The 16,541-nt window shown below is 32.6% G+C and overlaps 1 protein-coding gene and 1 long non-coding RNA gene across 3 annotated transcripts; both read left to right on the forward strand.

Moving 5' to 3' along the window:
* Nucleotides 1-1,121: 1,121 nt before the first annotated feature.
* On the forward strand, nt 1,122-4,296 carry LOC131057317 (uncharacterized). Its single transcript, XM_059218906.1, has 3 exons — nt 1,122-1,541; nt 1,755-4,089; nt 4,277-4,296. Exons 1-3 carry the CDS (start codon nt 1,122-1,124, stop codon nt 4,294-4,296), a joined length of 2,775 nt encoding a protein of 924 aa, XP_059074889.1.
* Nucleotides 4,297-4,310: 14 nt separating this feature from the next.
* Nucleotides 4,311-12,466, forward strand: LOC131057324 (uncharacterized). Of its 2 annotated transcripts, none has more exons than XR_009372256.1 (12): nt 4,311-5,547; nt 5,655-5,729; nt 6,575-6,668; nt 6,954-7,009; nt 7,169-7,256; nt 7,363-7,432; nt 7,513-7,590; nt 7,697-8,452; nt 9,621-9,704; nt 11,499-11,632; nt 11,952-12,025; nt 12,125-12,466. It is a non-coding gene; the product is annotated as an uncharacterized LOC131057324 (long non-coding RNA). The 2 variants fall into 2 exon arrangements; XR_009372257.1 differs by having other exon boundaries at nt 5,661-5,729.
* Nucleotides 12,467-16,541: the final 4,075 nt, after the last annotated feature.

A 16,541-nucleotide genomic window follows, 5' to 3' on the forward strand; every position in this document is an offset into this window, starting at 1 on the left:
ATCAACATACACAACATTTTGTCTCTTGAAAGTTATGTACCTACATATGTAAGGAACCTTGTCTCTAGGCATATTCTTTTATGTGCATACATGTCTCAATGCATGTATAGTTATCTGTATGGTCATGTGCTTAATCTTTGTGCAAAAGTATTTAACATGTGCAATTAAAAGATTGCATCAAACAGAAGTTTCAAATGTAACTATATAGATTACAACATAGACACTATCTTTACCGGTTGTTTCTTGCACACTCAACATCTTATATGCTCTGTTCATTTAAATTCTCTTAAATATTAATGCAGAACACACCACAAGGATGCAATCTTAGAAAAGTGAAAAAAAGAGAACAAAATTTTCGCTATTATGCACAACATAGAGAACAAATCTCTAAAAAGCGTCGCCTGGAGCGAATGAAACACAAAATGCTCTTGCCTACACCTCCACCATGCAACACCCCACAGATGATCAATTCGGATTCGCCTATTTTGAATCAAATCCTTCCTTTCTCATCTGGCCAGACCAGTATTGTATCACAGCAAATACAACAACCTTCATTGCATAGTAGCAAGCTACAACAGAAACATGTAACACAAAACAGGCAACCTCTATACCATCAGACAATATTGCAGCCTACAACAACACAACAATGCACAACAAATTGTTTCTCTTCTGTGCAGTACATTCAAGCATTGCAAGCCTTCCACCATCGCATTGATTCGCTGTCCATGCTTCAAACATGTAGTATTTGTAAGGAAAGATATATTGGAATGCTGCTATGCGGGAACCAACAACATATTATTTGTTCAAGATGCTTTTCTGAAAATGGTGTTCATCGTTTCTCCTTGGCAAATAACTTAGACCCAGGCGAGCAACCTGTTGTGTTAAAAAAACTTACACAAGTAGAAGAGATGCTTATAGCTAGGGTTGCTCCTGTTTTGCAAGTCAGACATGGAAAAGGTGGCCAATACAAATATTCTGGTCACACAATAAGTTTTCCCCAAGATATTTCAGAAATTGCAAAGCTTTTGCCATGAAGACTAAAAGACCTTGAACTTCTTATTGTCCATCGAAGTAATATACAAGGCACAAAATATGATTGTTATGTGAATAAATTCCATGTTATGGATGCATTGAGCTATAAAATACAACATGACCAGTACTATAATGATGTTGTCATAGACTTTGATGCTGTCAACCTGCTTCCTAATACTACAACAGATATATCAAATATGCTACGCTCTTTAGAAGAGCATACTGATGTAACAGGTATTCCACCAACAGAAGACCTTCTGGACAATTGCAATGAATATGATGCAAATATGTCATCATCTTTTGTTCCAAAACTGCCTCCTCCACCCCGCGAACTAGATACAGTTAAGAGAACCTTGCAGTTAGATGTTGATACTAATAATAATATCCCTTGGCCTGAAATAAACTTGTCTCTGATAAATGAATATAATACAATAGGCTTGTTAAGCATGGCATTCCCAACCCTTTTCCCATCTGGAGTTGCACTTCCACTACAGCCACGTATCAAGCATGTTTATTTACATGAATATGCTCTCCACTTACTTAGATATGCTGATCAAAGATTTGGGTAGCATGTTAGATTCCGGTATTATATTTACAATCTAATTATGAGACATCGTTCGCAACAATCTGCAGCTATCTTCATTTAAACTAATTTGGGAGAGTCTATCCCAACCACTATCGAAGCACTCCATGGACGATTGCAAAACACTCCTGATGATCAGCTGCCTAGCCAATTGTTGCGCTTTGGTGCAACTCTTCGAGGCACCCGTGCATATTGGCGTAAATCTAGAAAAGAGCTTACTGCAATGATCTCCCAATTGGGGCCCCCAACACTGTTCTTTACATTAAGTTCAACTGATACCAAATGGCCTGATTTGCATAGGCTTTTCTCTGAAAATGATGGCCAAACCACACAGTTTACAAGAAAACAACTTACAGACCATGTGATCTGCAATCCACATATAACAGCATTATACCTTCACAACAGATTTACAATATTTCGTGAAGAAATTATTCAAAAGTTGTTCCAAGCAAAGGATCATTGGTATAGGTATGAATGGCAACATCGAGGCTCAGGCCATATTCATGGCTTCTTATGGCTCCCTGGAGCACCAAATATGGAGACCATTAATTGGATAGATGATAATGAGGTGCAAATGGCAAAAACTTTCTTCGACCAATATGTTTCTGCTTGGAACCCTCGCATTGCAGCAGACCGCATGAATGCAATGCACTACACTGCAATGGATGACCCTTGCCTAGCTGATACAAAAAAAATCTTCACCATGGATGCTGCATTGGATTATGAAGCATTGCTTAATACTTTACAGAGACACACAAAATGTACAGAACAAACATGCCTCAAGAAAAAAGGTCCCACATTTGAATGTCGTTACAAAGCTCCATGGGTTCAACAAGAGATGTCTACATTGACAGTTGACAATGACAACAACCCATGCTATAAACCTGCAAGGAATGATGATCGTTTAAATATTCATAATCCTTGGATGCTTTCACTATGGAGAGCTAATATTGATTGTCAACCAGTCACTTCAAAAAAAGCTGTCCTCCAATACATTTCAAAGTATGCTTCAAAATCAGAAAACAAATCGCAATCCTATATTGAAATGCTGAAAACAATACTAAATACAAGTAAATCTGAAGATAGCATTTTATTAACATATCAGAAATTTATGATGGGCATAGTAGTAGACCGTGATATCAGTGCACAAGAAACTTGCCATATGTTACAGAAATTGCCTCTTCTAAGTTGTAGCCGACAATTTGTCTCTCTAAATGTTGGCAGAAAAATACTGCACCGTGTCATAAAATCAGATAATGGAGCTGACCTTTCCACAACTTATATCCATGCTTATATGCAGCGCCCTTTTGAATTAAATGCAACAAATTTGCTACAATCAGCACAAGGGTTTTCCTATAATTCTCAACGCAAAAAAACAAAATGGCACATCAGGGATAAAAAAGCAATTGTGACTGTATATCCTCAGTTTACAGAGCCTCCAAATGAAGATACCAATCAGTTTGATATTTTTTGTTTGTCTGAATTGCTGCTATACAAACCATTCCGTGACATCCCAACTGAAATAGGAGCTTCAAAGGAACAAATTATAAAAAATTGGAAAAACTTTAAAAAGACAAATTACAACCATTTGGGAAATCAACAAATTATAGATGATTGCACCCTTCCAAACGAAGATGACAGTGACAATAATGGTTCCCAACATCAAGATGATACAAATCTGTACGAGTGGGAGCAGCTCTCACAAATGGGAGCTTCAAATAACTTTGTCCAGAATGATCTGCAAATGCTAGGCCGTCGTGATTACGATATTAGCCACTTTTGGGGAGCAACTGTTGTGGTTGATCAACTAGACTCCACTGCCCTTCAGTTCATAGCTACAAGCAAGCTAAAATCCCAACACACTAGCATGCAAATCTCCAGCCAAGACACAAAAAAAAACCAGCTATCACCTCAGCAAAAAGTTGCGCTCAACATCATTCTACAACATCATAATAATCAATCTACAACAACACCTTTACGAATGATTGTTCAAGGCACTGCTGGCACTGGTAAATCATTTTTAATAGATTGTATTAGAAAAGAATTAAACATATCTCCACCTATGACGGCAAACCCATTGCTTGTTTTAGCACCAACAGGAGTTGCTGCATTTAATATACAAGCGACAACAATCCATGCAGGGTTGCGCATACCTATAAGAGAAATGCATCCTTTGACAGGGCAATCATTAATGACATTGCAAGAGCAATTGAAACATATCAAATATATTCTGATAGACGAAATGAGCTTTTTGGGCCCGAAACTACTACTTAAGATAGATAACCGTTTACGCCAAGCATTCCCTAACAAACAACATGACAACTTTGGTGGCGTGTCCATGATTCTTGTTGGTGATCTTGCTCAGCTTCCCCCTGTTATGGATAAACCTATATATGCTTCACACTCTACAGCCCTCAGTTTATGGCATTCTTTTACTATTGTCATAACATTGGACACTATTTTCCGCCAGCAAGGTGCATCTATAAGACAACAACAATTCAGAGCACTTCTTCACAACTTAAGAAACGCTCAAGCACTCCAACATGATTGGCAGTTTCTAATGTGCCAGACAAATGCAACATTAACTATTCAACAAAAGAAAGATTTCAACTCTTCAATCCACTTGTTTGCAACAAATGAATCTGCACGCTTGCATAACAGGAAAATGCTCAAAGAATTAAATTTTCCTGTCGCTCTAAGTTTAGCTAAAATTGCTAAGCAAACAAATACTGAATATGACACCAATGAACAGCTACCATTGGAAGTATTACTTTCTATTGATCAGCAAGTGATGTTAATAGCTAACTTGTGGATCAAAGTTGGCCTTGTTAATGGTGCTATTGGTCTCATAAAACAAATTGTATATGAAAACAATACAAAACCACCAGACTTGCCAAAATATGTGGTTGTCCAATTCAATGATTATAATGGACCTCCATGGGATATAGCACATCCAAAAGATATACCCATTTTGCCAATAACGCGAGGTAGGCGTACGCAAGTGCCTTTAACAATGTCTTGGGCCATCACTATTCACAAATCCCAAGGTCTTACATTAGATACAGCTACCATTGACATAGGTAATACTGAAAAGCAAGGCCTCACATTCACAGCTATTTCCAGAGTGAAGACAATTGATGGAATACGGATCGAACCACCATTCTCTTTTGAAAGGTTTTCCAAACTGCAAAATAATCCTTATACAACCATTAGAAAGAAAGAAGAAACTCGTTTGCAGCTACTCTCTGCGCAAACAGATATCTATTCACCTTAAAAACTTTTGCTCCAAAACCATCTTTCTTACATTCCACTACTTTCAACAAGGTAATTACAATTTTACATTGTCATACCTCTTCACAACATGCACTTTCTTAATCGTCCCTCATACTAACTCTTTTTCCCTCGCTGTTCATTTTAGATTGCATTCATTCTAAGACATCCTCCATGCTGCATTGAACACCACACACAAGTCTTCCTATCTATACACGCTTCAATAATTGTCTACAGATATATCAGGTATAATACAGCTGCAATGCATTGCGCATTCACATCGCTCACTCCTCCAACATATGCAGCTATCTCAGGTATGATATGTCACTTTTATTGCTTAGAATGTACTCTGTTAACAAACTTTTATACTAATCAATGTCAATTATACAAAGTTATACACAATAAAAACAATGCTATGCTTAGTATGTTCTTTTTGACTGCAAAACATCTGTTCCTCACCCCATAATTAAATTTCTAAGTATTTTAACACTAAAATGAATATATTTCTAATCAGTTTAAAACTTTATACAACTCGAACATTTGTAACAGCTTTTATCAATCTCATTGTTAGAGGAACTATATATTATACCTCTGATAAGTTTTGTTACAAAAGTGTCTCTTCAATTCAAAAGTTACTGCAACAACACAAGCAACTCTCCCAGGTATGATATTTACATTTTTTTGGCTTCAAGCATACTTTATTGACACCTTTTACTGCTCTAACATTGCTCTCTGTCACTTTTAACTAACTTCCCTCCTTGTACGCCAGCTACAGTACATTGCCTCTCCAGTGCAAACCTTCTCAATCAACCATTCAGTCTAGATTTCCTACTGCAAATTGAAGGTATGCATACCTACCCAACACATATAGTTTACATTCTCTTCTTTTTATGAGGCCATGTAATTCTTTCAAGGCATATTCTAACAAATCTTCAAATAAAATCAATTAATAAACAAACTTCTCTTTACCATGCCACTTCAGTTGTTTTGGCACATAAATTGTATATATGTTAAATTTAAGAAACTAATTCTATTGCTTCTTTTTGTTGTAGAGATACATATTAACAAAGAACCACATACCCATGCTTGCACACTTCTCACTTTTCAAGTTAGCACTGGTTGTAGCTAAAAAGTCTTCTCAATGTCAATTATACAAAGTTATACACAAAAAAAACAATGCTATGCTTACTCTGTTCTTTTTCCCTACAAAACATCAACTTTCTAACTCTTTTAAAACTAAAATGAATATATTTCTAATCAGTTTTAAACTTTACACTACTCAAACATTTCTAGCAGCTTTTATTAATCTCGTTCTTAGAGCATCTATGTACTATCCTCTGATAGCTTTTGTTACAAAAATGTTTCTTCCATTCAAAACTGACTGTTGCAACATAAACAACTCACCCAGGTATGACATAACAATGCTATGCTTAGTCTTTTTTTTTCCTTTTTTTTTTTATATGCAAAGATAGAAGAGAGAGAAATAATAGTATCTAAGTTTCTATATATGCTATGAAACATTTGTTTCAATCTATACCACTATTAAGCTCCATCTCACAATATCAGAAATATGTATCTGTACAGTTTCACAGTTAAATAGAAGACGACATAAAACTTGTGGATGACTGCATCTTTCCCTCTCATCTGAAACTTTTGTTTTACAAATACTTTCCACATGTGATTTCAAAGGAAGGATGCAAGGCCCGCAACACACCAGGCAACCTGAGCCAATCTCAAAGCCTCCAATTTCCATATACCAGTTTTCAGGATTAGACCATAGCAGGTAACACCTTATAATAGAAAACCATAGCCCAATTTTCTATTTACAATGCAAATGCATTATTGTAACTTCTTAATTATTAAAACCTTCTCATACGTTATTTGATTAGAATTTATGTTTCATAATGTACATTTCTACTTTTTGAATGATAAAAGATTCTTTTCCTGCTAATGCATATCAACATACAAAGTTATTATTACAAGATTCACATATGTTATTTTATTACAAATTATGTTTCATACTGTACATTGGCACTTTTTGAGTAACTAAATATTCTTTCCCTGCCAGAGCATGTCAACATATGAAGGTGACTTGGTGGCAAAATGCTACTTTACAAAGCACAAGTTAGTACCGGATGCATTCCATGCAACCCTGAAGAGAAAGATACAGATACAATTACCTTTCTAACTCTTTTAACACTAAAATGAATATATTTCTAATCAGTTTTAAACTTTACACTGCTTAAACATTTCTAACAGCTTTTATTATTCTCATTCTTACAGCACCTGTGTATTATCCTCTAGTGACTTTAGTTACAAAACTCTCTATTCCATTCAAAAGTCACTACTGCAACATTAACAACTCACCCAGGTATGACATTAACTTCCCTTTGTCACGCCACTTCAGTTCTTTTAGCACATGAATTGTATATATGTTGAATTTAAGAAACTAACCATATTTCTTCTTTTTGTTGTAGAGATACATATTAACAGACAACAACATACCCATGATTGCACTCCATGTCGATTACAACCAAACATTTTCTGGTCATATCTAAATTTATACTTTATATCTGCTTTCCAACTTTACCAAATTAAACCTTTTGACATGCCTTTCTTCAATGCAGGCAAAACCTTTGACCGACCACACTAAATCACCTTTCCTATTTCACCAATATCCATTCATTTTGTTCCCCATATTTCAGGTCATATTCCTTTTGGTTTCTTAAAATAATTCACATTTGACCATTATAGCTATTGACCACTTCTCCCATTCTTTATTCTAATGTTTTATCTCCTCATTGCAAACAGATTTAAATATCTCAAATCTATCACTGTGTTGCCCTTGCAAAAATTGCAGACAACAAACAAAAAAATTTAGGGTGTTTTCGAACTTCACTGCATTCCAGATTTATGACACTAATCAGGTCAGTTACAAAGTTATACACACAAAAAAAAATGCTATACTTACTCTGTACTTTTTCTTTGCAAAACATCAACTTTCTAACTCTTTTAACACTAAAATAAATATATTTCTAATCAGTTTTAAACTTTACACTGTTCAAACATTTCTAACAACTTTTATTGATCTCACTGTTAGAGCATCTGTGTATTATCCTCTGATAACTTTTGTTACAAAACTATTTGTTCCATTCAAAACTCGCTGCTGCAACATAAACAACTCACCCAGGTATGACATAACAATGCTATGCTTAGTCTGTTCTTTTTCTTTGTTTTTCTTAATATGCATAGATAGAAAAGAAAGAAATAATACTATCTAAGTTTCTGTATATGCTACAAAAAATTTCTTTCAATGTACACCAATATTAAGCTCCATCTCACAGTATCAGAAATATTTAACTGTACAATTTCACAGTTAAATAGAAGACAACATAAAACCTGTGGATCACTGCATCTTTCCCTCTCATATGAAACTTCTGTTTTACAAATACTTTCCAACTGTGATTTCAAAGGAAGGATCCAAGGCCTGCAACACACCAGGCAACTTGAGCCAATCTCAAAGCCTCCAATTTCCATATGCCAGTTTTGAGGATTGCAGCATGGCAGGTAACGGCTTATAATATAAAACCATAGCCCAATTTTCTATTTGCAATGAAAATGCATTATTGTAACTTGTTAATTATTAAAAGCTTCTCATACGTTATTTCATTAGAATTTATGTTTCATAGTGTACATTGCTACTTTTTGAATGATAAAAGATTCTTTTCCCGCTGACGCATATCAAGATATGAAGTAATTATTAAAAGATTCTCATACGTTGTTTTATTTGATTTTACGTTACATAGTGTTCATTGGTACTTTTTGAATAATAAAAGATTCTTTTCCTGCCCAGCATAAAAAGATATGAAGGTGACTTCATACCAAAATGCTACTTTGCAAAGCACAAGTTAGTATAGGATACATTCGATTGAACCCTAAAGAGAAAGATAGACATAGAATTAACTTTCTACCACTTTTAACACTAACATGAATATATTTCTAATCAGTTTTAAACTTTACACAACTCAAACATTTCTAACAGCTTTTATTATTCTCATTGTTATAGCACTTGTGTATTGTCCTCTGGTGACTTTCATTACAAAAGTGTCTGTACCATTCAAAAGTCACTGCTCCAACATAAACAACTCACCCAAGTATGACAATTACTTCCCTTTGCCACGCCCCTTCAGTTCTTTTGGCACATGAATTGTATATATGTTGAATTTCAGAAACTAACCATATTTCTTCTTTTTGATGTAGAGATACATATTACCAGACAACAACATACCCATGATTGCACTCCATGCCGATTACAAACAAACATTTTCAGGTCATTTCCCAATTTATACTTTATAGCTGCTTTCCAACTTTACCAAATTAATCATTCTAACGTCGCTTCCTTCAATGCAAGCAAAACCTTTGACCAACCAAACTAAATTAGCTTTCTTATTTCACCAATATCTGTTCATTTTGTTCCCCATATTTCAAGTTATATTCCTTTTGTATAAGACTTGCAAAGGTTGGATAATTAGTGAGATGTTACTTTATAGATAATGGTAAAGGCACTTTTTGGGTTGTGGTCAACAGACATTCTTTAGTTATATGAGGTTGCCTTTATGTAAGCATTTCACAATAGAATTGTTTTTCTGTTTAATCAACAGTACAACATTTCAATCGTGATTATATTTCCACTTTATACATGATTTCTAATGAATGTTTTGACACACAATTGTAGGTGGATGTCACAAGTTCTGCTCATCTCATACAACAGATTCCTGAGATTGATGCTTAACACCCTCTCCGAGACCAAAATCAACTGGTATGCCATTCTCCCTTGCATTAATAAGATTCTTTGCATTCTTCTTTCTCATTTTTAACTATTCTGCTCTACTAATGATGTTCCCTATTTCAATTCACTACTTCCTTTCTCACTTTATTAGTAGTATAACTAATTATTGTCATTTTGTTTCACAAATAACATTACTCTCAACCTTTCTCTTTTGTGAATGACCACCACCACATACTCTTCTCGGTTTTCAAATCTTTGCCTCTTCTCGATTCTATTATATTCAAATTTTCTATTTTACGACGTTTTGCTTATGTCAAGATATTATCGTACTATGCAAACCTAAGTCCCATGTGTTAACTTTAGTGTTCTCTTTTTTTAGTGGAGTTCATCATTTAGTGGATTCCAACTCCCATATAAGTTTTACTTGTAATTTTTTAATAAGATGTTATTTGTTTCAAGGATTACTTGTTCAACAATCTCCATTGTAATTATTTAAATATTCTCAGAATGCTCCATCTCTGGCTATATAAATTCACATTACAAATGTGATGTACCTACCTATCATTTAAAATGGTAACGAACATACCTCCATCTTTAGAGATGATTTTAGGACAGCATACTGTATGGTTAGATAGAATCCTTAAGATATAAATAAACAAGAGATCCTATCATTGATTAGCAATTAAAACTTGGTTGGCACTTAGAATTATATGTTTCATAAATTCAATAGTTCATTATTTTATAAATCGGTATGCTTGGAAAAATGATTTCTATTACCACATTAGAGTCTAACAAAATACTTGAGATGGTGAGCACCGAGAGTATTTAATTATATTTTGTTCATAGATAACCTCTTTTTCAAATACACAATGGGTGCTTATCTTCACTTCAGGAAATTGCTTCTGGTTTTGGTCATGATGTAGTTGTGCCTAGGCATACAAGTAGAATGTTACTGTATTTAATAAAAGTCGCTTTTAAATGAATATACTTTTTATTCCAGTAACTTATAATCTTCACTGGAACTTCCTTTTTTGAAACTACTCCGGGGATTTGGAAAACCACTCTCTGGGAAATAAATAGACTATTATGAGATAAATGAAGCATTCTCTGTAAGTTTGATTTCTATAAATGCATACTTTGCTACAATGCATCATTGCCAATCTTAATGATATTTAATTTTGGACATACTACTTTGTGCTACACATTTTTTTAAATGGCATCCACACAACACTCCACAGGTCGAACTTATATTTTCAATGATTTAGATCAACTCTCATATTTGAATTTTTATTCACTTGTTTAGACTTCGTCATACAATGTCCACTTCCCACTGTTCCATTTTATTGCAAGAAAATTGCTTTTCTATATTAAAATATTTCAAAATGCTTGATTAACAATCTCCTTTTATACTCTTCTCGGTTTTCAAATCTTTGCCTCTTCTTGATTCTATTATATTCGAATTTTCTATTTTACGACATTTTACTTACGTCAAAATGTTTTGCAGCGTTTTGCATAGTTTGTTATAATGTCTCATTGAGAATTTTAATGATATTTAATTTTAGACATTCTACTTTGTGCTACTCATTTCTTTAAATGACATCAACACAACACTCGTAGTTCCAGCTTGTATGCTCAATGATTCAGAACAATCCTCATCTTAGAATTTTTATTCACTTGTTTAGACTTCGTCATACAAGGCCCACTTCCCATTGTTCTAATTTAGTGATTCAGAAAACAGAATTTTTTCACATTAAATCATTGTTTTCTGCCTAATTATGAATATGAGACACTTTGCCTAATTTTTTCACATACTTCTCTCTACAGGATTGCACTTCATTCAAGTTGCAATAGTTACAAATTGCCTCTTACAAAACTATGAAGGTTGACTTGCTTGATATACATGACCTTCCTCACCATGATAAGCAAAATATATATTGCCAGTTCCTCTTTCTTGTCAGGTATTACTTGTTACTCTCATTTTCACATGCCAAATTTTTTTTGTATTTATTAAATTATTTTATAAATTGTAGCATTGTACTATTCAATAAAAGTAACACTTGAAAAATTCCAAAGTTACAAGCTTTAAAACTCTTTCTATACTGCAATTTTATTGTATATTTATTCTACTTTACCAGGTCATTTCCTCACTCCATACTACTAAACATGACATAAATAATATATTTAACTCTTCATTCATTGAAACACAAAATTCACTTTTAAATGTGCCCAACACTTTGATACACAACTTTAAAATTTACCGTATTCCACAATTTGCAGGCTTTAAAACTCAGCAGGCGTTGTAATTTAAAACAAGTTGATCGCATTGGCTTTATGTTGTTGCTCATCAAGAAGTAAGTTGTTCTCATTTAGGTTTAAACCTTGCATATTTCGTTCTCTGTAACACTTTCTATTGCTGACAAATGTACTTACTTGATTTCCATGCACTGCAGGTCAATCCGTCATCAGCCATTACACATCTTGCAGCTTTCAACAGCTTTCAAATTATTTGATTCTTTCAAACCTGCTATTTTACATCTCACAGCCCTATCTTCTCAAATATTAACATGTTCAAGATGACGACACCGTTACCGTATCATGTTTTAAAGAGTCGTTAAGATCTAGACTCCCACAGTGACTGCTTACACTTATTGACATTGTAACATTCACGGTTTCTTACTTATGTTACTCTCTTCCATCATTGCTACATTTCATTCAATGTTCCCCTTTGCTGAAATCCACTATGTTTAACAACTGAATTCAATGAATGAGCATAACTTGCTGCTTTCTCTTCACCCTTGTGCAAATTTGTCACTCAAATATTAATATTTTCTATACAAAGTTTCATTTCTGCTATGATGCATTTTTTTGGCGGTAATTTGGTAAAACATAGATAAAAGAAATTTGGAAAATTCACGCTTTTAAAAAAATACTGCACATATTTCTGCTTCATTAACAAAACCAGTTCCCCAAACTATTTTACCTATCGGCTTCCCGTTGCACGCACACTAGCGTGCAACTGCTAGTAATAATCTGTTTCCTTATAATAAATTAAACAAACCGCCTGAACAATTCTGTAGGAACAACTTGCACGGCAAGTAACACGCCAACTATGAAGACAGACATTTCCTGCGCGTTTTATTAGCACCGCCACGTTCTCTACTCGCCGCTTTGATTTCTTTAATCAATAAATTGCTTTGGAAAGACAATAAATAGTTTGCCAGTTTCAGCAAATGGTTTCCGAGTTAAACGACAATTCTGAAATGGCGGATAATTTCACGCGCTCTCGTGATGATAATGTTTCTGAAAGATGCAGTTTTATGTGGGGTTGGAGAGACGTCTTGCAGATTTGAAGGGGCTTTTGTTCCACAGCCAGGTGTCGGTCCTCGGTGTGCATTGTATTGGAGGTGGTGGGAAGACTACTCTCGCATTGGCCCTCTGCAATGATCTACAGGTTAAAGGTATGTATGTATGTCCCCTCTAAATTCTTTTCATGATTGTCTGAATTTTCTAATCCTTTGTTTTAAAAACCATTCTATTTTAAATCTATGGTTTTTCTTTCCTGTGTAAAGATTTGAGGTATGTATATAAAAAGAGATACGTAGAACATAGTAAACTGTGTTCTTATGGTATGACCATCTGCATGGTACTGAGGGGGTGTCATACGATCATTTTCAGTCAAATTAAAAAGTTTGTCAAATGCATTACAGATTCTTACAGATTCTAAGAGCATAAGCTCATTCTAGTAATGAAAAATAAATTAAAAATAGTTGTGTGCAAGATGATATTTCCTTTCGATTGTCCTCCTTTGTGGTACACTCTTTTACACTTGCAATAATTCCAGAAAATAATCTAAAGAAAACATATTTTCCTTCAATTATTTTTATGGGTAAAAATATTTTGGTAAAAATATTTTAACCAATTAAGGGACTTTCAAGACATCCCTTAGATATTGCTTCTCTGTCGTGTGTTCTAATTCAATTAAATATATCAATTATGGGGCTCTCAAAGATCTTCATGTATTTATTACTTATTCATTTCTAATGTGCGCTACTTATCTTGGACAGTCTCTATCTCATTCTTCTTTATTGCAATCTTGTATATCTTTTCTTCCATGATAATCATTAATATTTCAATCATATATCTCATCTTTCAAATTAAGGCAGGATACTATTGCATTCACTCTGATCATTAATTTAGCCAATCACATTCTTGAACAAAAATTTTATAGTCTTTATTTAATTTATATTTTTTATGATTGCAAAAAAGTCATTTTCTTTCTTATTATTGGTTCATACTAAATATAGTAGGTATAAAATTTATTTTTTTCAAATAAAATCTACAATTTATATTTATACATTTAATTCATTTGTCAGTAAAAAATTAATATTTAAAAAAGCATATTGTACATGCAACTCCCAAACAATAAATTTTACTTTGAAAAATGATGTACGTCACTCTAGGTTTAGACTTTGTGACTTTAATGTGGTGATTTAAAAGCATGACAGGTTTTTTGTTATGCCAATTAATAATTCATTTGGAGGGGGAGGGAAATATATTAGGTTCTAAATATACTTAGTTTATCATAATTCCTTTCATGTGAGTTTAGGATTTTTCATCCTTCCCTAACCGAATTTACACTATGACATCAGCTATAAATTTGAGCTTACATTTATATATTAAGTAAAGCATGCATTGTTTATTGGATTTAGAAAACAACTTTAAGAAATTTAATCATGATTAGAGATGAAGGAGAATAGTTTTTATTGGTGTTATAATAAAGACAAATTTCCTAGAAGATGTCACTTTAAAGAAATTTAAATATATAAATTTTTTATTATATAATATTAGAATTATATATATAATAAAAATAAAAAATATTAATAAATGTAATATATTGTTTATAATTATACATTTTTATTTATAGAAAAAGATAATAACATTGAAATGAAATATAATGATTTTTAAAAAATATTTTAAAGGTGTTAATAAATGAGTAAATCAATTAAAGAGAAATAATTGTAATAGTGAAAATTATAAACTTATGTGCTTTTATCTTAAGTTTTGTTCATATTTTAATTATGAGATTTTTTAAGACAAATTTAAAGTTGATATAACATACACGAGTTGAAGCACATACATCCATGATACTTCAAGGGCCTTCAAGATTCACTTTTTCCAAATGAAATATACTTTTTGCTGATTTTTTTATTTAAATAATCTCACATGGAAGATTTCAAAAAATATGAGGTTGGGAGTGAAGTTTTTAAATATTAATCATCCCTTACACACCTTGAGAATTGGTATATAATTATTATTATTAGAAGTCCCTTTCACATTAGATTTAAAGTATTTTAGGTTTTATTTGATGACATTTTTTAATTTGATAATTATTGTTTAATTATTAGAATAATTTAAATTGATTTTTGTTAACATGTATAGATTTTATTAGATTTGTCTATATTAAATATTGTGAATGTTATTTTTTAATTTTTTTGAAAGATTAAGAATGTAATTATTTAAATTTGTGTCATAAATAGTGTTTAGTTGTGGATAACTTAGGCATAATTTTGTAACGATGCATAAGTCTAGATAAGGATAAACAATGTATAAGTTGTAGAACAATGTATTTTGAGACACATGCAACTTATAGTTGGGGTTAAACCAAGTTTGGTTTAAAGATTAATTATGTTAATTCTTATTTAAGATTGGTCTAATTTTGGAAAAAAAATTAATATGATTAAATATGGAAAAGTATATTATTTTTGTCTAATTTGGTATTTATACAAATAAGATTTTTTCTTATAATAAAACTAGATAATGATCCATAAAATGTTTTTAAAAAATATACAATTGAACTTCTTTTTTTAAGTTAAACATAACTTTAACTTCTCATACATATTACACAACTCATCATATCTAACCACCTTTAATAAACTTAATATGAAATACAAATGTTACTTATTAAAATATTATAGTTCGTATAAAAATGTGTTTACCAAATGAACTTCCTCCACATGCTATTGCTAAAATAAAAGAAAATAGCATATATACTTATCTCTAACTCTTTATTCCTTTAGCATAGTGCCCTATCTCTCTGCCCCTTTCCCTCTCTCTCACTCTATCTCTCCCTATATACTTATCTATCTCATTATCTCTCCCTATATTTGTTATATTTGTAATAAATTTATTGTAATTGTTAATCTTAAAATAATATTCATTAACAACAATATTTATATAATCTAGCAACACTCATTTTAAACAATTAAAATTAAATCTTTTCAACTAAAACAACATTTTAATTAAAATTTTATAATATTCATTTTCAATATTAAAAAGGAATTTCAATATATAAAATTAAAATTTGATAACACTAACTTCTTTCCTCTCCCTTCTTCTCCCTCTCTACCTATCTCAGCTCTCCCCCTCTCTCTATGTCCTTCTATCCCTTTCTCTCTATCCTTTTATCATATTGCCACATATACCTCCATTTCCCCCTCTCCCTCTCCCTCTCCCTCTCCCTCTATCTATCTCTTCCACTCCCTATATACTCATCTATCTCTCTCTTTCTCTCTATCTCTCTACCGTTATCTCTCACTCTACCTCTCTCTCTCTCTATCTATCTATCTCCTTATCTCTCTCTCTCTCTCTGTTTCTATTTTTATCTTTTCCTTTACCTTTCTCTATCTCTCTATGTTATTCCAAGTTTCCAAGGGATTTAATATTTCTTTGTTTAGTAGTTCCATTTTTCTTACTTTGGCTCTATGGTTTTGCTCTCTAAAAATAACTCTTTCTAACAAAGTGAGCATTTATTCTTACCAATTATTTTCACCTTCTCACATTTCTTAAATGCCTTTGTTTTAATTTGTG

This window comes from Cryptomeria japonica, chromosome 4 (assembly GCF_030272615.1).
Source record: "Cryptomeria japonica chromosome 4, Sugi_1.0, whole genome shotgun sequence".
In the NCBI taxonomy this organism is placed as follows: Eukaryota; Viridiplantae; Streptophyta; class Pinopsida; order Cupressales; family Cupressaceae; genus Cryptomeria; species Cryptomeria japonica.